The 23,795-nt window shown below is 38.4% G+C and overlaps 1 protein-coding gene across 1 annotated transcript in view; it reads left to right on the plus strand.

The window, feature by feature from the left end:
* Window positions 1-23,795, plus strand: part of AFF2 (ALF transcription elongation factor 2) — a 337,798-nt gene that overhangs the window by 259,027 nt on the left and 54,976 nt on the right. The window contains exon 9 of the mRNA XM_086619910.1: window positions 5,910-5,947. Within this exon, the coding sequence (XP_086476036.1) occupies window positions 5,910-5,947 (38 nt within the window). The remainder of the gene's footprint in view (window positions 1-5,909; window positions 5,948-23,795) is intronic.

Consider the following 23,795-nt stretch of genomic DNA (forward strand, 5'->3'; position numbering starts at 1 on the left):
ATAATCTGTGTTGTCGCTCAATTAAAAGCAGTTCGCTTACATCAGGGATGAAGGTGATTCCTAACCCACAGACAGACTGGTTTAGATTTGGTCACTTAAACTCTTGTTTTTCATTTTACCCAGCCTGCACTGCACCAATTGAAATTAAATTTCCAGTATTTCAGGTATTCTTGAGCATCTCTCTGTGAAGCCATGAAGGTTACTGCATTGCTCAAAGCAATGATTAGAAGTTCTCCGTGGTTCATACACAGTGAGAGTTCAATGAACCATTCTTATTTGTAGATACTACATGCCTGGTGACTTGATATTTAAAAAAAAAATGGATCTTAGCTGCTCCATCCCACATATTTAGCTTCCAAAGGAAAAATACTCATTTTTAAAAAATACAGCATGATGAGGAGAGTATCTTCTCCATTGTTTTTGGTCTTAGATACAGGAACATTGGGCTTTTTGTCCTCGAGGGGAGACTGACCCAGAACATTGCACACAGAATCTCAAATACAAGGTTGCCAACTTCACGTCAAAGGCAATTAGCAAGAAAGAAATACAATCTCCTCTGTTGACGTTAGGGGACAGGTAGAGGAGAGTGTAACCAATGAAGTAAAGAAGAGGGAAAAAAAGGAACACGACATACATATTTATGCATATATCATCTCATACTAATCCTTCAGCCCTTGCGTTTGGGCTTTCCGATTCCCAGCACGATTCTGGATGGTTTGTTTGCTGCACACTACGTTCTTCTCCTCCACAGGAAGTTGCAGTTAGCACCAACTGTATCATTACAGAATCAGAGCACAATACAGCGCAGTCGATAAGTAGTGGGGTTTGGTTCGTTACTTAGGATCATAGGTAAGGCATTCCAAGACAAATTATAATCTATGAAGACAGATAGATAAATAGATACATATATACATACATACATACATACATGCATAAAACTATACATATCACTCAACATATATGGAAAGTTTCTCTTATTTTTTGTTAGATTGTTGAATTAGGTCTCCAGGGAGTCTCTTCTATACCTACAGGACAGGAGAACAGCATGGTGGGTTATAAGCTCAGTTGTGGTGAGCCACTTATGTATTCACTCAAACACACAGAGCTGGTTAGAAAGTGGGAGATTAACCAAAGTTATATTTGCAGCAGCTCATGGAAAAAGCTAAAGCATGGCGGCCTTCTTTCTTCTGCCAACATGTTCATTGACATGAAGTGCCATCTGTCTTACACTAAGAGACATTTTGAGGCTCAGCAATTCCTGCCCTAGGTGGCTGATCAGTGCTTCTGAAGAAAGAGGTTGAGGAGGCATTCTTAAAGAATGTTTTTTGTCTAATCTCACTTCCTCGGAATCAAACGCTTTTCCCTGAAAATCCTGTATTTTCAGTTATGCAATGGAAAATAAATATTTTCTTTGGATAGCAGTCACTTCCCCTGTAACACTTGACCAAAATCTGATTTGCCTTCTGCAGATGCCAGTTATTTTGCTTTGATATTTTTGAGTCAGACTCTTGTCAGTTCATTCTCCATAGGTCTTCGTGATATGGAAAAATTGTACTGACTAGACCACTTTTTCTGGCTCTTTCTATTGAAAAGCCAGTCCAGTAATTGATAGTGACAAAGAAAAGCATCATTTTTCAAATTTTGCAGTCCTTGTGCTCAATCTAGAAGCAGTTTGTGCTTATTCCCATGTTTAATCTTTTGTGTAATGGTTAAATATGTGCTAACGAAATAAGTTAGCGGATAATAATCCACACTGCGGATCAAGTAAAGCACAGTGCAGGTGGTTCTTGAACTAATGCTGAAACAACCAGCACCAAAATCAGGTGTAATGCAGCAGAAGAGATAGGAGTCATTCACAGTTATAAAAGTCATGGGAAAACATCCCTGAGCAAGTACTTTCTGAGGGATGATCCTCTGTATCTTATTGCTTTTCATGTATTCTTCATCTTCTTTCTTCTTATTCAACACTAGAGTCAGCTGTTGAAATAAGGTCTTGGAGAGCAGAGGCACAATTATGGAAAAGCCATAAATGTAAAAAAAAAATCAGAAGGAAATTACAAATTAAAGTGAAATGATTGTCTAGTTCACTCTAGCTTCCATTTTCTAATCATCCTAAATTATTTTAATGCATGTTTTCGAGCTCAAAATTAGCTAAGGTCCCATGATGTAATTCTCCTAACACCCATTGAATATTACATTATACCAGTCCAATTTCATGCCAATCTTTGGCAGCCTCATCTCCCACTCAGAGCACATGCATCGTGGTTTAGGGACCTCCTACCTGCTTCGATTCTAGACAGTACTTTTAATACGTGAAGTTTAGGAATCGTTGTGGAGTTAAAACCAGTTTCTTATTTGTAAAAGCCTAGGAATATAAGATAAAAAAATAACTCTTAAAACATGTTTGTCTTTGAAATATCTTAAATTAATAATCAAAAGCTTGCATCAAGTCTAAACCAAATCAAACTCAGCCATGAAGATGAGAAACAGGAATTATTAACTGAGTAGCGAGGCTGATGGAGGCTCAATGAGATCATTTTGTTCAAAGATTAAAGGCGATGAACACTGAAGTAGTTGAGGAGGATGGCTATGAACACATCTGACTCGAGCTGCTAAATTCAGTAATGATCAAAAGTTAATTATCAAAGCAGAGAGAACTACTCAACACAGACAATTTGAGTCAATAGCTAAGCAGCCCAGAAAAAAAGTAATTTGGAAGAAGTATTTCCCTATAATGAAGTTATATAAAAGACGTGCATTTCAAAGAAACCTGCCTAAAACAAGATTGCATTCTTCCTGATCAGAGAAAAATAATTAGCTCTAATTGACAGACCTGCTGCACACCAAATATTTTCAAACAATATGTTTCTGCATCAAAGCTTAATGTGTAGAGTTACTCAATGTCACTTTGATTTTGCCTTTCTTTATCTTCTGCCACTGGGCATGCTCATGATATCACAACAAATACACTTTGAAAAATGAATGAGCAACACCTACAAGACAAATAAAAGCAGAAAGCTGGATCCTGCATTTGTTTCTCAGATGGAATCCCTGACATATTCTGTGCTGTGTTTAACATCACCATGGTCCCACTCAGAGGCAAACTGCATCATTTGTAATAGGAAATGACCAGTTTCTTGATCATCCTACATTAAACTAGGCTGACACGTAGATTAACCTGAGTGTTTCCAATATTTATTTAAAACTCTGTATGAGTGAGCATGCGTGTGAAGGACATTGTCCCTCCAGCATGTACCTTTACTTAAGAGTTAAGAAAATGCCTTCTCCCTGTAACAAAGGGAAAAAACTGTGAAAATTCTCCATGTAAAAATCTAAAGAAAGATATATGCTAGAATATTCATGGTCCAAGAAAATAAAATATATCTATAATTCGTTGTTCCTAAAGCTAAGATGTTTCTTTCAGGGTAAACAGTTGCTATCAATATAGCTAAATAGTCAAAAATCAAACGTCCAGTTTAGACTCTGCTCTTTAATATTCTATGACTTTGACATTGCCAGTTCTTGCTCCCTGAAATGTCTTCATCTTCTTTATGTTTCATGTAAACAGTTTAGTTCATACCATTGTGCACATGCTCTCCAGAATATCTTCTACTTTACTTTGTGTCAGAATCAACTGCATTATTATTATTTACTTGTGATCCTAGACACTCTCTACTCTTCTGTTTTCCTTTTCTTTATCTATATTTTGAAATTAATTTTTGTGTGGTGATTTTTGAATAATTCAAGTGGAAGTAAAAGCTGATTTGTATTCAAGTTTCACATGCCTGAACTGAGAATTGTTATAGTCCAGCTATTTGGTATATAGAACGGTCAAGCAAAATATCACTGTACAGCCAAAAAAACTTCTGCCATTGTGGAAGGCTGTTTATGAGCTTTAAAAGTAGTTTCAGTTCCTTGCAGGATGGTAGTGAAACTTGGCATTTAGTGAGAGGCTTGGAAAACTGAAATGCTGTTTTTGATGGCATTTTAATCCATTTTAAATGAAGTATTTGTGTGTCATTACATGTAGTTTATTACTCAGATTTCTTAATAACATGGTTCTGACTCTGTGTTTACACGTGGCAGCTGAAAAAGGGAGATGTGGAAGAGTATCACTGGAAAGAGACACAACTCACATTATCTCACTAATGAGGTAGAGACCTCATTTCGTCATAGGCTTGTTTGAGAGACCATGATTAGGTTTGAGTCTGTAACACTTACTTGTGCAATCTTAAGTTTAGCATTTCCTGAGGTTTAAGTGTTTTATTTAGCAACCCTACCATACAATTAATATAATTGTTTCCTATCATGCATTCATTGATTTATTCTTTGGATGGAAAATATAATCCGAATGAAACAAACACATTTTTCTTCGCACTCTGAGAGCCAACCCAGAGGATTGCTATTGCCCCCTCTCAGCTCTCACGAGCTCTATATTCTTTCTCCCAAATTTTAAACTCATTATCAGGGATTTCCATTGATTTAAGTACAGATTTTATCTTTGCTGTGATTGGAAGCAGAAGTGCTAAAACAGCAGGTATTTTGAAAAACTACCCCCATTGTAAAGCCCAAAGGAAAACTCATTCTGGCAAAATCTGGAACCCAGTTGTGCGAGTCCCAGAGGTTTCAAATGTTGGTCAGTTTACATAAAGGATTTAATTCCTCAAGGGCTTATGTGAGCGTTTTTCAGGACCACTAATATTAGCAGCTCCTATATGGGAACCATTTTATTCCCATTGCTAAGCATAGCAGAGGTTAAAGTTCCTCACCAAAACTCCTCTGTTCAGTTTTGGTAGGCTTTATAAAAATATCTCGGAAGGTAATTAAGCACTAGAACTTTCCTTACTGTAATAGGTTTATGGATCAGTTGTCTTAATTCTGCCTTTCACCGCTATCCGTGCTTGTAATCTCACTAACCATCTGACCGCTTTCCGCATGTAAATCTGTTGCAGTCTGGTTCTGCAAGCGCTAGGAGGGATTCTCTGACATGATACGACAACTCTAGTTTATCTGAAGGTGATATTTCAAGCCCTCTTGCATCAAAACGTTATTTACCTGTTCGGAAAAAAAAACAGAGAGGGGATGCAAGGTGGGTTCAGATTACATAATTATGCCATAGAAGCATTAAAAAAAAAAAAAAATCTCCGCTAAAATCTCGAGCAGCTTAACCAGTGTGATAGACTGGTGCGGCTCTGCCATCGGTGCCCCCAGCTGTGTTGCTTAGCAACATTTTAATTCAAGAAGAATCGAAGGAGATGAAATCCCCGTGGAGAGGGAAACAGAAATAAGAGGGCCGTTGACAGATGATCTGAGTTGTTTCTTCTAATATACTGTGAAGATCACTGGCTCTTTTCATGAATGATAAATGGACTGTACACAGATCAATGGGTTCAGCAATAAACTGGAACCAGGCTCCATGTCTGAGGTGGTGCAGGCCGAGAGGCCCAAAGATTTACTCATTTAGATGATTTGGAGTGTGTTTTCTCAAAGGTTTCACAAGAGGAAATTGATCTGAACATTTGGTCATCCTTTGCCCTTTTCTGTTGTTGGCGAATAAAAACTGTTTTGGAAACTGAGTCCATTCTTCCCTTTATTTTTTCCTGTTGTTGTTCTTGTTCCAGATATGGACAGATAGCTTGTGACAAAGGGGCCAGACCTTGGAGCGGGAAATGAAGTAATCGCCCTGAATGAGCAGTTCCTAAACACTCGTGGCCATTAAAAATAAACAAACCACACCGATATCTCAAACTGGGGCAGGAGGCTTTAAAACCTGTAGCACAATCTCTCCAAAAGGGTCGGGCTCCTGCAGCTTCCGAAGAGCATCCGCGGGTTGATGTTTGCTTGCGGCTTGGTTATGATTCGGTGTGTTCCTTGACCGTTTGTTTCCCCCACCCCTCTTCTGTTTACAGGCTGCTGAAAAGACAAAATTGAGAAACATTCCTGTAAAGTAAGTTATTTTTATATCCGTTTGAAAATGCAAAATTAACGGAGTTGTTTTATGCAATCTTGAGAAAGACTGGGACAGTAAGCAGGGTGATAAGAGATAATAGAATTCAAGTTGCCCCTAATCATAGCTATAAAAAGGTCAGTATCATTGAGGAAAGATTTCGATTTCTCATGTGTCCCTAATGATTACACTCCCCAAGTTTCATCCAGTTTCCATAAATTAAGGTGTTGTCTATGAATAGCTGCCAAATAATATCACAGTCATACTCAATACATAGTGCTCCTAGCCTTGGGGAGGTTTGTACATGCTAAAAAGATTATTATTTTTAATTGCAATCCTTGAGAAGGTCTGACAGGGGGGAAGTAACTAGGAATGTGCCAAATGATTTCTAGACACATGGGAATATTTTGCACCTATGTATCAAGGCTTTGCCATCCTGTTGATTAAAAGCTCTTTCTCACTCTGTGCGAGTGTCTCTCTCACACCATACACACACGTATGTTTCTGCTCTTTACAACAGGGCTCTGTGAAGGATGAGCAAGCTACCAGGGAGCAATTTCCAGGGCATTTTATGAGAAGTTCTTAAATCTTAGGGCACTAGCAGCAACACTCAACCATATATCATTGAATTAAGAAAGTTGCTATATAGATGTCCTGGCTCTTTGAGAAAAGGCGTTTTCAGTTAAAGCTACCAGCAATCAGTGATTCTGTTTAAATAATGAATACTCCAGTCTTAATGGGCTCTTATGTACCAATAAAACACATATTTTTAGCTTCAGTAGGTGATCATTGCAGTTTAACTAAGTCCCAGTAACTGTATATTCCTGTTACAGACAGAGGAAATGTTCGTATTTTCATAGTAGTTTGCTGATCGTGCTGGCTTTTGGAATGGAATGGTTTTATATTTGTAAGAACATGCACTGACAGGACTCACAAATCATTGTGTTTTAGCACACGTAACAAAAGAATACAGCTCTACTTCTCACTTGGCTTCCTTCATGTATAGTCATTTACACCTTTTAAAGTGAATGCAAAATGTGTATGAAGGCTCCTTGGAGTGATTAGGTAAGATGCAAGATAGTCACAATTCACTCTCTCTTTATGTTTCATTCAATCTGATAAAAATTAGAAATAGGATCCAGCAGGGACCTGATAGCACATGAAACTTCTAATAAGACAAGGGACCTTTCTTGCCTATAGGGCTGGTTCACATTCAGTGCAAGCTGAATTAAAGTCATTGTTAGCTGGTGGTTAATAGAGAGCGTGAAATGGGCTATGTTTTTACCTCACATTCTAGAGGATCCAGGAGTTGCAATGTGATGAGCGTCCTGGGAACAACTCCAAAATAATCATTTATCATTCATTCACCTTTTTAAAAATATTTTGAGTCAAATTCTCAGGAATGGCTTAACTGAATTGAGGTTTCCCACATATAACAGAGACATTGAGCCTTACAGTCGTTAAACAGCGTGTATGTGACACTGATGCCCAATTAATAGTGTCCTTACTAGGTCCGGGGGACCTAATAGCTGCCTTCCAATACCTGAAGGGAACCTACAGGAAGGCTGGGGAGGGACTTTTTACAAGAGTGTCCACTGATAGGACAAGGGGAAATGGGTTTAAGTTGAAGGAGAACAGATTTAGATTAGATTTTAGGAAGAAATTCTTCAGTACGAGGGTGGTAAGACTTTGGAATGAATTGCCCAGAGAGGTTGTGGATGCCCCCTCCCTGGAGGTGTTCAAGGCCAGGTTGGACGGAGCCTTGAGTAGCCTGATCTAGTTGAGAGGCATCCCTGCCCATGACAGGGAGGATGGATTAAATGATCTCTGAGGTCCCTTCCAGCCTTTGCCATTCTATGATTCTATGAATGAATCCACCAGAAAGATTTGAGAGTGGAGGGGGAAAGGGTGATTTAGGTCAAAACATTCCTTTATGGGACTTGAGTAAGTGTAACATTTTGGAATGGAAGCAGGCCAAATGGACAGTCTCTCTCTTTCCACCTACATGTGCATATTTCACCCTGTCATGTTTCCCCTAACTGGTTGTTTAACTTCTCTTTGACTATGTTCATGGTGGCAGCTTCAATTAGTACCCTGGGGAATCCATTATACATATTAATTACACTCTGCATAACAAAACAGCTGAAAAATCTGCCTAGTATTTTTCAGTGATGTAACTACTTAAGGTACCTGTATACAATTATGATTGTAAGCTAAAATATTACCTCTCAGGCCAAAAGTAAGAATAGTGTCTTTAAGACAGCAGTAGCAGATATGGATTGCATTTATGTAAGTGTCACAGCCACAATTAGTACAGCTCAGGCTTGTCTAGCTTCTAGTCATTGCTTTTCTAGCTCTCAGATGTCAGAGAGAATTTCACATGAATTTTAATATTCTTCAGCTATGCAAAATAAAGTTAGCAACTTCCATTGTCATAAGGGCTGAAAGCTGTACAGATTCCTTCTACCATATGTGACTTATCACATACATTTTTAAAAACACATTTCTGTTATTAAGACTTATGTGATAGTACACTTCTGCAAATGTGAATTGCTTTTGGCTAAAAGCCATACACTGATAAGTTGACTTGAATCTAACTGCTTTTGACATCTGTTACAATATATATCTTTTTTTACATATATAAATATATACAAAATATTCACAGTTGTCAATAGCATGAAAAATTTCCTTGTTTTTGCATTGTGTTGACATAGTTCTTGTGTCCCAAAACTGGAATCAGAAATCTCCCTTTTAAAGACCGTGGTTTATGTCGAGTCCTTGGACAGAGCCTAATAGTGCCACTGTCTAACTTATTAGTTTAGGAGCATGACGAAGATTTCTGTAGAAATGGTCTATTTACTTTTCATTGCTCAGTTTATTAATGTGGCTCGTTTAATGTTTGAGAGGAAATTTACTGTTCTTTTTTGTTCTGTTATACAGAATATTATATTCTGTTTATACTTCTTGTCCCCACAACATCCTGTGGCATTGAGCACCATAGTATGCAAAAAGATACTTTCTTTTGTTTGTTTAAAACTCTTTTTCTCATATGTTCACTGGAATCCACACAAGCAGTTATTCTTGCACAAAAAAGCAAATGATTACCCACCGTTCATCATTCCTGATATTACATATCTCTGTTGTATAGACCAAGGAGTCTTCCTACTCAAAAGCCACTAACGATGCTGTTTTCCCTCTTAAGTGTGTTAGGCCACCAGTGAGCTACTATAGACACAAGGCAAGTCTCTCCACAATTGGGAAAGGAAGGCTCTGTGTCTACTAGTTGCGCAGAGATAGTGGTTAGGAAGATAACCAATTTCTTTTCACCTTTTTCCGTATTAAAGAGATGAGTTCTTTGCATGGCAATCCCCTTCTGACTAAGGATTGGATATAATGTCACACTAAATAAATGTTTCAGATTACAGTCCTTTATGAAAATGGCAAAATTGATTCCTTAGGAAAATATGGGCAGGTGAAAGAATGATTTGGCTAAAACCTGATGTCATCCAACACTACGTAATACGACAGTTTTGTAAGAGCAAAATTAGATTTTTAAAATGGAAAATGAATGCTTCTAAGAGTGGTCCATGTAGCCCGTGAACTGCTATAGAACTGTGAGAATATTGGAATGGACTTCTTGCTTCAGGGAAGAAAACATTGCCTTCCTTGAGTGTCCTTTGTACTCTCTTCTTTTCTAGTCCCTTTAAAAATCTTCAATAGAAAGCAATGGCGTTTTCCCAAAACACCTGCATATGCTTAAATTTGCTGTAGATTTAATGACTTCCAGAAACATAGTTGGGGATTATAGCTTGTGTTAAAATCCCGCTGCTTTTTATATTTTCAAAATATATTTGTTTTCCATCAGCCACAAGTTTGTTAACCAGAAAGACTTCTGGTGTTTATTGTCTTTTCCTGCCATAAAACTCATCTTCTCCTCAGAAGGGCATCTGACTTGACTTGGTATGGTTTTCTGTCCCAACCATCATTGGAAATGCAATCCATTAACATTTGATATCTTGACATTTCAATTGACCTCTCATTTGCAAAGCGCAGTGGTATTTTTCGTGGCCTTTTCATCCTTGATTATACATGGAATACGAGTGACTGTTTCTACTGACTGCACTTTAAAAATATCTTTGTTTTACCAGCTGGAGTGGCACCTTGTTTTTCCCTCTCTGGATAGACCGTATTCTGCATGGAAGGTCTGAGGTCTTAGCAAGTCATGCAGAGCCAGAGGATTTTCTTATTGACTCACTAAGCAGGAGGGCAAGCAGGTCAGACTCCGAGGGTCAGTTAATGTATGCTGTAATAGCAGTAACCATAAACGGATCTTTTGCTCCCGTTGGCAGAACTGCAGGCCAGTGGACCAGGTCTGAAAGTTGGTTTGTAACCAATAAAGGTACAAAAGGGGCATGTGCCGTTGGTACACGCGCTCAGCTCTTTCGCTGCAGGGTCTGTCCTGTCCTGTCTTTAAAAAAGAAGAAAAAAGGGTGTCGTGTCTAGGTTGAAGAAGCCTCCCATTCATGAATAATTGTATGGGAGGGTGACCTTATGTTCATCCGTGTATGTGTATATATAGGTACATACGTGTATACATAGGTACCTGTGGACCTTAGGTACCTATGGACATTTGTGTATATGTACCTAAAGCACATTTGCTAAAGTACTTAAACCACTTTTAAAGAAACAAAAAGCCCACACCTGCCACAACTCTCATTCTCAGCAAAACTCCCAAGCAATTTCCACACCACCACCTATTAGTCTCTGCTTCTAAACCTTCCTTCCCGTTGTTTCTGCTCAGACTATTTCTGGCAAACTACTAAATCAGCCAGCACCAAGTCAAATAGTTCTAAAAATCCATTACAACATAGTGCCTAAACTGCCTGCCCATATTCATTTCTCAGAGAAATCCATTCATATTTATGTTTTAATACTTTAAGTCTGGTATGCGAAGGCACTCAAATCCCCAGTAGAAATCCGGGAAGAAGCCTGCTTACAGGCAATTATAGACAATATTCTCTAGCCCCTCCTAGTCTGTCCACTTAGACATCTACACAGTTGCAGAGTTTGGTCAGGGGGATCAGTTTATTGCACCAGCAATAAGGTCTCTCCAAAAATTCACAAAAACCCACTGATTCTGCCAGCTGGGCCACGTGGTAGAGTCTGTACAGACGAGCAATAGTCACAGCAGGGGGGGCACCTGGAGTACCAATCCCTATGAAAACCAATACGCTTCTGCTTCTCTTGGTTTCCAGTGAGTTTTTTTTAGGGGAGCTGTGTTTCCTCAGCAGAACGTGAACTCTAGAAATGTTGCAAAGGATTATTTTACTCTTACAAGTTAAAGGTTAGTGTTGGAAATGGATTATAGAACTGCCGCTTTTAAACTGTTTGCAAAGAAATGCACATATTAAATCCGTTTTGATGATATCACATTAATCCCTAAATACTGATTTTTATGTAAATTTTGACTCTTGCAAAGCTCTGACAATTCAGCTATCCCCATGTGGTTTTATCAGAGCTCGATTGCTCCTTTAGATCTTTTTTCCTTCTTGCAGTACCTTTTGCTTTATTCCAAAGTCATCACAGCAGCTGAAAGATGTAGTACTTTAGACATAAAATAATAAGTCTATTTAATATTTTACCTTTATTTTCTGAATTTGTTCCTCTGACACATCTTGTTAGATATATTTTTATCAGTCCAAAGGATAACCACAGTAGGGCTATTTTTATTTCTAGGGAAATGATGCATGATAACTACTGGCAGGGCCCAGAACAGTAAATCAGTCCTGTTCCAACCACAGAATGTATTAAAAGTCTGTAGCCTGTGGTAATAAGTTATAATTTAGTTGACTAGCAGTTTGTTTGGACTTAAAACTGTACAAATGACTCACGTTGGCTAAGTCCTGAAATATAAAATAGTTTGTGCTTTATTAAGATTTTCAGCTACCGCCACAACAGGTACCTGGAGAGAACACACATTTTTCAAACGGGCGCAATACATTTTCATAGTGAAATGCTTCCAACTTGATTGTATAATTTATAGTAGATGGTTAAATTACCACACGTCCTGTGTAGTGCACAATGTTTGCTTACAAGACAATGAGATGAACAGACTCTGAGAGCTCATTCATCTCATCTCTTACAAATCTGAGCACGCACCGTCAATACCAAGCACCGCTGGCTGTATCCAGCCACAGCTGCCAAGCCAGGCATGTTGCTCTGTAGCCATCACAGAACTTCAGACAGCTAGAGAAACCTTCTCTTTTGTGTATTTTTATTTACAGAGGCATGTATATGCCCATTGACCAAAGCTGATCATGCATTTCTGTAAAATTTGCCAGGAGTCTTGCAGCTGGACAAAACCAAGGATTTCCCTTTTAACTGGGTCAGTTTTGTTATTTTTCAAAACAATGTTTTTACACCTTGATTGTGATACAGCTTGTCAAGATTAAATTTAGGTCAATTTTTTAAACTTGCAAAAAAGTGAAAGTTTGAGAGAAACAAAACCTTTTTTGCCTGATTCTTTCTTTTAACTGAAAAAAAAGTTAGTTAAGGTCAATATTTTTTTCGAGTTTTAGTATGTATCTGCTGTTGATCAAAGGAGTACCCATTCTTCTCGCCTCACTCATGCTGTGGTTTTAATAATTTTAGATTATATATTTGTCTTTGATTTATTTTTAAGTTACTTAGCATTTATTCAAACAGTTATTCTCAGTGTTTGCTTTGGGCATTGTATTAAGTAACAGCTGGTTTCTAACTACCTGTGATCTTTTTTAATTTAATGCTTTTAAAGTGCACTTCTGAGCAATTAAGATATTGCAGTCAAGCAACAAACGCTAGCAAAATTGAAGAAAAGGTCTAATTCTGGCATAAACTGGAGTACCTGTTTTGCTGGTTTCAGTACAGCTGGCTGAATCCAGCATAGGAACCAGTCTTCAGATCTCATACCCCTAAAGTTCACTGTTACACCATTTGTGTGCTGCTAGAAGATAAGTTACCACAGCAAAGCTGTAAGTAGTGTTAGTGTACATGTATGACTATATGGTTTATTTAGGTTCTAAAATGTGCTAGACACTCTCCAGATGAAGACCCCTGCCTTGGAGAACCTGGTAAGAGGCAGTGGATAAAGCTACCAGGCAGTGGGATTTAACTGAGGCTGTCAGCAGTCTCTTTGAAATGTGTCGGCCTATGTCTGCACTCTTTTGGACTGCAAAACTCCTCTAGTTTCACTGGCATTCCTCCGAATTTTACCTTCGTGTGAGAGGGGAGAATGAAATCTCCTTGCTGTTTCCAGCTAGTGGCCTCATGGTTATATATTGAGTAGGTTTCCTCTGCCTTGTGTGGTCATGAAAATAGGGCAGAATAAAGGTGGTTCTCCTTGCTATCACCTTTTATTTATCCAAAAAAAAGTGCCTGCTATATAGCAAACAGTCTTTTACTTTGGCAGTGAGTAAGTGAAATAACAGAAAAATGGGTGTCTTTCAAACGTTTATTTTTTTTAAATACAAGTAAGAAAAAAAAAAAGATCTTGTGCTGAGTGAGAGAAGTAGAAAAAAAATCCAGTCATTTAGGATCGATGAATATGAAAGAAAGGCAAAAGCTAGATAATGTTTCAGGAAATAACACTGCTACAAGGTTAATTTTGCCTAGTACAACATTTCCTAGTATTGAGTTGCCTGATATACTCCCTCAGGGATTGCTCCTGCGCTTGCAATAATCGAGGCTGATTTTATTGGAAAATCACCTCTGGATGAGAGACACACTCTAGAGAGAACTTTGCATGGGTACAAATAGGTTTTTGGTGCCAGTGTCATGTTGCCCAGGCCAGCACAGTTATAGTTCCCAATCTGTCTGTTCATTCAAGCAGCAAATTCATTAGCAACCCTTCTGGCAGGGATAGAAAAATAGACATATTAGGGAAATTTACTTTGAATTGTTTTCAGGATTTGTTGGATAACAGTTCAGTAATCAAATTGCGCCTCCTAACAAGAGCATTAAATATTTTTATTAATAGTGGCAGGGAAGCTGCAGATATTTCTTTAAGTGCAGAACGCTTTACCGTAACGCTATGTGACTTGCAGAGATCATGGATGAAAGAAGAGATTAGCATAGCTGGAGCGGGGGTGCTTGTAATGTCGGAGCTGATTTTTGTTTCGTGTGGTATGTCGAGACGGCGTTGAGTCGCGTAACTCCCACATTACAGATGTAATGTATGTTCAAGTATCAGCTCATCCATCAGACCCTGCCACTTTGCTGGCTCTTTAATTGTAGAAGTGGGCCATGTCTTGACAGCGCCGTGCTCGCTCTAACCACGGGACCCAAGTTCAAATATACATAGCGACTTCCAGCCCTTGTCAAGTGGAAACTGAGCATATTGTAAACAGAGCGCGTTTTGCCTCCAGCTGGGAGGAGGGACACGTGGAGCGCCCGCGTACGACGGCCCTCCGCTGACCTTGGAGCGACTTTGAGTGTGGGGAGTCTGGAGGAACGCTGGAAAAAGGCTGATTCAGAGAGACAGATGAGTGAGGAAGAAGAATCAAGGAGATTGGCACAGGGACAGTGGAAGAAAATCTTTCTAAAGAAAGCAGGAAAAATTTTTACACTCAAGGCCAACACTGAGCCCTTATAATCAGGCTCATCTGGCCACACACCGACAGTAGCGAGAGACAAAAATACTGAATGCAGCTTTGTGAGATCAGGTCTGTGCAAAAGTTCGTGTTCTGCTAGGGGGAAAAAAAGAGCGTGGGCTGAATTTATTAAAGAATACATTACATTAAGCTCCAGAAACTGAGGGGGTTAAAAATTAGGATTGTAAAAAACAATCTGTAGAGTCTGTTTCCTAATTCCTGTTGTCTTCATGATTGTTTCGCTGCGGAGAGCCGCCCTCGGTATCAATCATAGTAAGCTATTTAGACACAGAAATAAGTGGCATATGGCTTAGCGCTTTTGGGTCTAGCAATCAAGTAGCAACCTTCTGCAATACAACTGCAGTTCGGTTCCCAATGGGCTTCACTTTGATGATTAGATATATTGAGTTCCCTGTGTCATTCAAAGACAGCAGAATTTCATACAAGTTGGTGTTAGCTTCCTCTCACTTCATTTCAATTTTCAATAACCAGTGTCATCACATGTAACAGTTTCTTCGTAATGGAACTTCATGTCGAATCAGATTTGTCTTTCAAGTGAAAGAGCACTGTGAAAGTCTTCTGAAATACCGATCTCTGGAAAAATTCTTACTGCAGTGAAAACTGGGAGAGATTATTTATTTATTTCTCCTAAAGATGCTTAGGTGCCCAATCCCCAGGTCATTCAGGAACACTCAGGAAAAAAGCTTTAGTGTTGCGTTTGGAATGTATTAGCATTCTTTACAGGACTTACCCCAGGTGCTTGCCGAAGTCATTGTTGTGTTAAGTAAACAGAAAATATTTGTTCAGTCATATTTAATACCCAAACTAGGATATTTAAAGCCAAGTTCTGTGTAGGTGGTGTTCTATCAGAGGAGAATTGGAATTTCAGATATTAATTGATCCCTTTGTATTTTGGCATGGCAGCTGTTAAATACTAACGTGTTTCGCTGACACAGAACTGCTCCTTTCCTGGTATTTACCTTCTCTCCATTGGCTCAGCTCCTGTCCCTGGGCAGTGGAGACGCATCTGTGCAGGCAAATGGAGGGAGCCAAGTTCTTTGTCCACTGGAAGATGAAGGCATGGGCCCTCCTGGAGGCTAGGGTATAGGGAAAGGAGTAACCATAAAGAGTAAACAGCCCAGAACATTCATCATGGTGATCATAAGCCTGCAAGTCAAGTGTCTGCCAGTTCTGTCAGGGATATTTCTGGAGAAATCTGTTGTCTTGGAGGATCTTCTATCCATGTCAGTGCTTGAAACTAAATCCTCCCCAATGGGCTGCGATCTCAGTTCTCTCTTTGGTGCCCCTTCTCCGTAAGATTTCCAAAATGGAGGAACTCTTTGTAGGTCCACCTGTGTCACACAACCCGTGCATTGAGAGTCACCTGGAAGCTTACCATATAGCACCTCCCACATGTATGGGTTGTGCCAGATAACACAACAGCACAAGCACTGTTTTTAAAAAACAAATTCTGGGTCCCACATTCACAATGATGCACTTGCTGTTATTCCCAATTTCTCTGAATATGCGGTAAGAAGTGCAATTGCAGATGAATGTCTCATAGCTCTATGAGCCCGACATTTACCCAGCAGCAAAGATGATATGGCTGTCTGTGTCACATTCCAAGACTGCCCATCCCATAGTTTTATTTCTTGGCAGTTTCCTACAATTTTGTGAAATATTTTTTAATGTGACAAAGTCACTTCAATTACACAGTCATTATAAGTTTTGCCAAGGTTCACTATGGATCGTTCTGTGTTCATTAGAGCACAAAATTAGAATTTTCATTGCAGCAACTGTAAACAGTATTGGCTCAAAGGATTCAAGCTTTTTTCCCTCCATAAAATCTTGGATAAGCTATAACTGAGGACTTCCATGGTTTTTTGACAGATTTTAATTTTTATTTTAAACTGCCTTCTGGGTTGTTGAATATTTTTCTTCTTCTTCCTTAGCCTTTGATATATTTGTTTAACTGAATAACCAGTTCCCTTCAAAATGATGACATTGCCACTATGTGCATGAACAAGCAGGTGCAGTCAGTGTGTTTTTAAGGCTGTGAATATGTTATTTCTTTAACTTCTTAAATGTTATAGCTTGGTGCTTGTCACTTTAGACCCAGTCAGGGTTGTAAAAGCCATAAATGGTCTTCAGAAGATAACTGTTTCAGAAAATAACTTCATCATCTGCTTAAGTCCCACTAAGCCCCATGAAGCTTTCACTTAAGTAATCTCAGAGTTTATTACTTAAGTAATAATTAAAGTTTCTATTTAATATTCTTGTGAATTTATGGATATATATGATTGAGTTTTCTCCTCATGCTGATGTAAATATAAAGAAATTGCATCAAACCCAATCATTTTTATATGCAAAAATTAAGCAAATAGGAAATAAGTCCAGCATAGAGTGTTTCAAGCAATAGAGAAAAAAACAGAAGGGTTTCAAATAAAGTCCAGGCTTTCAAAAGCTGTCTGGAACAGATGAAGAATAGGACCACCTCTTCTTGTCTGTATTTAGAAAAATAAATAAGACCCAGAAAAGCATCTTGGAGAGGAGGAGATGGCTTTTTTGGCTTGATTTTTATAATAATTTCTTTTAAGTTAATTTAACCTTCTTATTGCTGATGTAGCTCACAGTAGTGCATTAAGTAGTGGGAGACTGCTTAGTAGAAAATAATACCAAAATGTCTCATCTGCTAGTTTTTGGGGCTGAAGGTGAACCTACGCTGCTCTACCTTCCTTCTTTGTCTCTTAGAATTAGGGAGTTTGTGCTGCTCCTCACTTCTGCTTCACTTGGAGGAATTTCCAGTCTTTGTTTTTAACCTAACGTGTATTTACAAGGAAGGAGAGACGACAGAGACTATTAAGAAAGTAGCAAAGAACTTCAGCAGACATCCCTGTCAGAGCTTGCACAGCAGCAATCCTCCGCCTTGCTCCTACAAGTCCATGGAGTGCGTGTTTCTCTTGGCATGTGGCATGTTCGTGTCTTGCCAATGGGATGTCCAGTCCTTAGCAATTTTTTTTTTAAGATGTAATATGCCATGATAACGTCATTCAGGATAAGACATGTCAGCAAATGCACCAACAGGCTTTATCAGCTTATACCTCTTAGCAAAACCTGAAGCTACAGTGAATGGGGACAGCAGACATACAGCGAAGGCATATCTCTTCCTCTTAAAGAAATATGTTTAACAAGATTATGTACTATTTGCATACCAAATTTGCAATTAGCACCCCATGAACACACGATGAAATCATCCAAGTGGCAGATAATGTGTTAGATATATGTAGTTAGACTTTTGCAGATTAAACACACTGTTAGATATGTGGTAGCTCAGCTACAGTAATGCATTTTATAGAAATCAATGTAATCGGACCAGTATGAGAGCTCAGGGAAATATGGTTCTCTTATTAAACCTGTGCAGTATGCGTGTTTGTGAATGCACGTGTGTGCACGCAGGAATGCAAATTACTAAGTAGAAATTAGCAAATTGTGGATTGTGGAAGTCTTGCTGTATATAGTAGAAAATTTTCCTTCAAAGCACATATAAAGGTTTGATTCTGCAACTTTATTTTCAACCCTATAATTTTACACTAGCTGGCATAAATTAGCAAGCTAGAAATCTAAATATATGTGTCTGACATGCCTCTCAAAGAAATAACAAGATGAATGCACATGGTGAAACAGAAGTAATGTGTGTAAAATATCTATGCTTTTCTGCACGTAGGTTACATTTAAGTCGAGGAAAGGAAAGAAAAATCCTTCAACTGCATTTTATCTGTTGTGTTTGTAGTCTGGAGTTCTCTGAATATATTTCTTTTCAACTTCAAGGACTTTCAGTCTGTAAAGAAACTGGCAATGCCAAGCATTCCTTCTCTACCAAATGTGATAATTTCTGAATCCAGACAGTGGCTTACTTGCATTAATGTGCTCAGTGGTCTGGTGGAAATCAGTAAAATGATGAGGCGCAGAGAAGGGGGAAGGCGGGCCTTCCACATTTATTTATTCTGGATAAATGGTGCCCATTAATCTATCAAGAAAATACAGAATTAGCAGGGAAGAAACCACAGTTGCAAATTTGGCAGTTGCTAGCATGCACAGATGGTCTTTCAGTGTTTTAAGATTTTCCAGTCTTTTGATATTGATACCAACATTGAAAAGTAGCCCATGTATTGCTAATGTTTATCTAGAATGGCCACAGAAAAATAACATTGTATATTTTGGATTGTTCAGTCTCCTCTCCTTGAATTTGCATAGCTTTTTAATCTTAAAGGTAAACTTTTTAGGCTCTGTCTGTCTTTGGTTATTTTAAGAAGCATAATTGGAGTATGATTTCCTAAAATAAGACAGACAGACAGTGTATCCAGACAAAGGCATTCGGAAGAAAGAGACTCTTACATGTGAATTGTGTTGAACAAAGTTTGCAGGTTGGTAGTCCAAATTGCATTCCTACTGTTACAGATTGTGTGCTGCTTCGTTAAGTAGTGTTCTCAAAACCAGGATGTAGAGTGTTGTTTATTCTAATTCTGCTGACGAGCACTGATTTTCAGTCACTGTAGCTTCACTGAAGCTGGGAATCTGACCCTGGCAATGTCTCCATTCAATGTTTCAGGGCATGAAGTCAAGAGGGAAAGATAATGTCATCTGCTTAATTTGCTTTGGGAATGTTTGGTTGGGTCTTTAAAGGCCTTGTTGAAATATTTCACAGAGGAAATCACAGATTAATTCTTGCCAACTTTACTTTGAGTTTATTCTCAGCTGACCCAGAAGATACAGTACCGTTAACGACTGTTCTGAAATGTGCCTTCTGCAGCGTTGTAGTTGTGTACACAACCTGCTTGTGCACAGGATGGAGGCACAGAATCATAGAATTGTGGAATGGTTTCTTTGACTACAAACAGCCCAAGGTGCTTTGTATTAAAAATCAGTAAAAATTGTTGGGGAATAAATGAATAAATAAATAAATAAATAGATTTATCTCAGTGCACCTCAGCTTTTAATCTGGTGAAAAAAGATCTGAGATGCAAAAGTAAGGTGAAAGTTTCAGATGTGCGACAGAAACACTGTATGCTGCTGTCTCCAGTGTATTCAGGTGCATGGGTCTCATTTATATGGATCTATATGAAGATAGGTGGGTAGACAGACAGATGGACAGTCAGACAGACAGGTAGATATGGATATCCAGGTACAGGTATGCCAGCCCTATAGGACATTAGGGCATATAGCTATGCTTCTAAGGCTTTTTGGGTTTTACATAAAACAAGGCAGATGAATACTGTCTTGCCAATATCTACCAATGAGAGAATCATTTCTGAAGAGTTAAATATTAGGTGCTAACAAGAAAATTTTCTCATTACTATTCAGCAGAAATCTTCCTCCATGTCTGTGTGGATACCATTAGGGTACCTAGAAGTACCTTGCTGCTTCAGACAGTAGTTCGCATCTTTGATGCACGTAGCTGGATTTCATGTACCACCTCAGAAACAGAACTTGGTTTTGTTTCACAAGCAGGGATGCAAAATGTAGAATTTTATTTCCCAGCTTGCCAACAGCCATCTTGGGTTAACAGAAACTTTAGCTTAAGCCATATAAATATATATATATGTATATATTTTTTTATATATATATATATAAAGCAGAAGGATTATGCCATATATTTTATAAGCTACACTTCTTTTTATTCATCCCAAGAGAATGGTCGCCTTTTCTGCAACCACCTGGTACTATTGACTGATTTGCAGTGTGTAATCCATTATAACCATCTAATCCTTTTCTAGAAAACTACCTCACTGGTCATTCTCTACCTTGTATTTTTGCTGTTGAATTTTCCTAATAAACTGTAGTACCTTGCACTTGTCCACACTGAATTTTATCCTGTTTCTTCAGATCTTATCTCCACTTCATCAGGATCATTTTGTATTCTGACCCATCCTCCAAAATACTTGCACACCTTCTCACATAGGTGTTATTTGCTAATTTAACCAGCATACTCTGTGTTCTGCCATCCAGAATGTTAATAGTGTTCTAAAATGTCCGTGTCTATTGTATAGCTGCTGTGACAGTAGTCTTGAGAGATGCTTCTTTCCAGATCTATAATAGAAATGGGATATGATCCTGATGGTGATTTGAGTGACTTATGTGATCTATAATGGATAGCTTACCAGAATGGATCAACCATTGGAAATCTTGAAACAGCTGCACATCCTGCAGGACTTCTTATGGAAGTCTGAAGATCCTGGAGGGTATGAACTTTTCAGCTATTTTTACACATATGTGAAACTTGCATTTAGCAAGTCACAAAAATGCACAAAAAACCTCACTGCAACACATTTTGAAGTCCCTCACCAGCAATTAAAGGCTCTGCAGCTCTGATTGTCTATTTGCCAACCCACCGCATATGAATTTCATGAAATACCGCGCGCTGTCAATGTTCTTGCAGCACTGGCGATTCTTTAGTTTTATACATTCCTATTTTGTCATGAAAATTGTATTGAGGAAATCCCCAAATTTCTTTCTAGTCTACATGACATTTAAGAGAGTAGTGCAGATCCTACACCTTTGAGGGTCAGAGATGCCAAAGCAACGTGAAAAAATGGAAGTGGCTGGAATCAGAAAGTCAGACATGAGGCTAGACTTAGAAATGAGCATGCAAGATTGTTGTGTAAGCAAAAGCTGACCCTGGTCAGCTCTAACTAGTGTTATCTTCACTTATTCCAGATATTGCTAGAGGAATATCTTCATTTGTTTAATATCAACAAGCAATTCATCTAGACTTCACTCAGCAGTCATATACAATCATATCATCACTCATGCAGATACTCAAAAATTCATCCACACATTTCAAGAATAAAGCCATGCATCTAATAATGTACTTATAGGATTGTTGCAGACTTATACTCTAGCATATTTACTTCAGCTTCTCTTTTAAAAGGAGCCATTTAATTATTTTTTTAAAACATATAATTGTGCTACAATCAAATGATCTTTTAATCACTGCTCTAAAAGTCTTGGTTGCCAGGTAAAGGATTCTCCACTCCTTTTGTGCTGTGTCTTCCACTGCAGTGAATTTCTTTGTTCCTCTCCCTAATTTGCCCATGTACAGATATATAGAGCCCTAAATACTGCCTCCACTCCAGAAGCTGTCTCAGACCCTCACTGTCCTACTTTTGCACCATCCTGTAGGAGTTCACTAGCGTTTGGGGAAAGCTGACACAGCCATGTTCACTTGGGCACACATGCAATACTGTTCATATTTATAGCATTTGTTTTGCTCCATCTTCTAAACAAAATGTCCTGGAACTCAGGTCCTGAGCTTTGTTGGTTCATTCCCCTGCTCTTTGGGTGTTCCTCACTCCATTTGTGTTTACCTGATTGTTTTATTTTGCTTTGACTGAGTTACCTGAGTCCATCTCTTAATTTCATAACATTTGCCACAGTAGAGGCAGAGCCATGGGCTTTTGGTTTGGCCCAATAGAATATTGTCATTCTCTGCACAGAAGCATTTCTGACTCATTGTTATGCTATAACTCCACCAAAGATTATTTTTTCTTGGCCCATAACCATTGTACAATGATCAGTCTGTTAAAGAAATGTGCATATCTCCAACACCAAAGCCCAAAGAAGTTAGTTTTGTTGTCAGCTTTCTAGTGCACCCAGGAGAAAATCTGTCCTCTGCCGTCCTCGCAAGTGAGAACTCAGGGAACAATCTCACATCCATTTTTCCATTTAGTTTCCCAAGTGCCTTCGTGTATTTGCTCTGACCTTATGTTGGGAAGAGTTACAAGTTACTAGCAGTCATCTTCTCCATATTTTTCCTGTGACCATAATTCAGTGTAATGGAAACATTGCAAGACAATTAGAAACGCAGTCTATAGAGCAACCTGCACTCAAAAATTGAGTGTAAAACACTAACCTTCTTTAAAGAGGCAAACCTTATCAAGAAGATGGGGTTATTGAAAGTCCTGAGTCTGTTCTTCATAAGCTTTACACTTTGTTCATATACTAGACTGCATCTTAAATATAAACCTATCATCAGGTTTAGCAAATCAATACCGTAAGAGTGTGAAATGGTCCCCAGAAATCTCCAGAATGCCATTTCACAGTAAAAGCAATTGAAAAAGAAGCTGCAGTGGAATATCTTATGAGATAGCCATTTAGATCACAAAAGGATCATAAAAGTCAGAAGCAGTTTGTTTGAAGTAAGGTTCATAATATAACCATACAGAGCTTGCTGGGAAGAAAGAGGAAAATTGCAAACCAATTTGTGGTTACAGCTTTTTCTGTCAATTCTACAGGGATTTAAAACTTGTAAAAGGTGGAACTTCTGCCATCTTACATTGCTCAACTAGAAAGAGATAGCTATAATCATAGTAACTAAACAAACACCAATTATTGAAAGGCAATATAGTCTTTATTAACTTCAAAGCAATTAGCACTTCTTTAGTTCACTTACTGCTGAGCAAGGTGGTGTCACAGTGGCATTTGTCAGTAACGATCTGAGCATCTTTTGAGGCTTGCCTTCCTACATCCTCACAATATTTTGTCAGTGAAGTTTTGATACTATCTCTTTATGCGCAATAAAGGCACTAACGAAAGCATTAAAAGGAATGTTTCTGTGAGCAAATGCCACCTGAGCATGCCACCTTGTTTCAAACATTTTGTATCACTCCATATTCCTTAAAAGATGATTGTGTCCTAGTGCAGGATAATAGGAGCAGAGCATTCTGGAGGAAGTCGTATGTCACAAGGGAAAAAAAAAACCACCATAAATAAATAAATAAATTCATTTTGTCACACCCATTAAATTCTACAAGTGTCTTGTACAAACCCTTTGAATTAATATGTAATCTTTGTTCTTCAGTAAGAGCTGACAGGTGTCCAGGCAAACTATAATGGCTCAGGTCAGATTTAAACAAATCCCTCCAATGGTTGGAAACTTAATTAGGTTGCAGTTGCAAGTCCTTTAATATTTTTTTTTTAAATCTTTATGATTCATGGTTGATTAGAAGCTAATATGGAGCCAGTCTACCCTTTTCTTTGCTTCCTTTAAAAAAAAAAAATCTAGACAATAAAAATATTTTCTGTTTATTCTTCTGCTAACATTTCTCTTTAAAGAGTGGCACTGCTTTAATAAAGATATAGGAAATGAAATTTCAGCAATGTTACACTCAATCAGATTACTTTGGACAAATGTAAAGTAATACTACCTCCTTTAATACCATTAC

This window comes from Tauraco erythrolophus, chromosome 13, assembly GCF_009769465.1.
Source record: "Tauraco erythrolophus isolate bTauEry1 chromosome 13, bTauEry1.pri, whole genome shotgun sequence".
In the NCBI taxonomy this organism is placed as follows: domain Eukaryota; kingdom Metazoa; phylum Chordata; class Aves; order Musophagiformes; family Musophagidae; genus Tauraco; species Tauraco erythrolophus.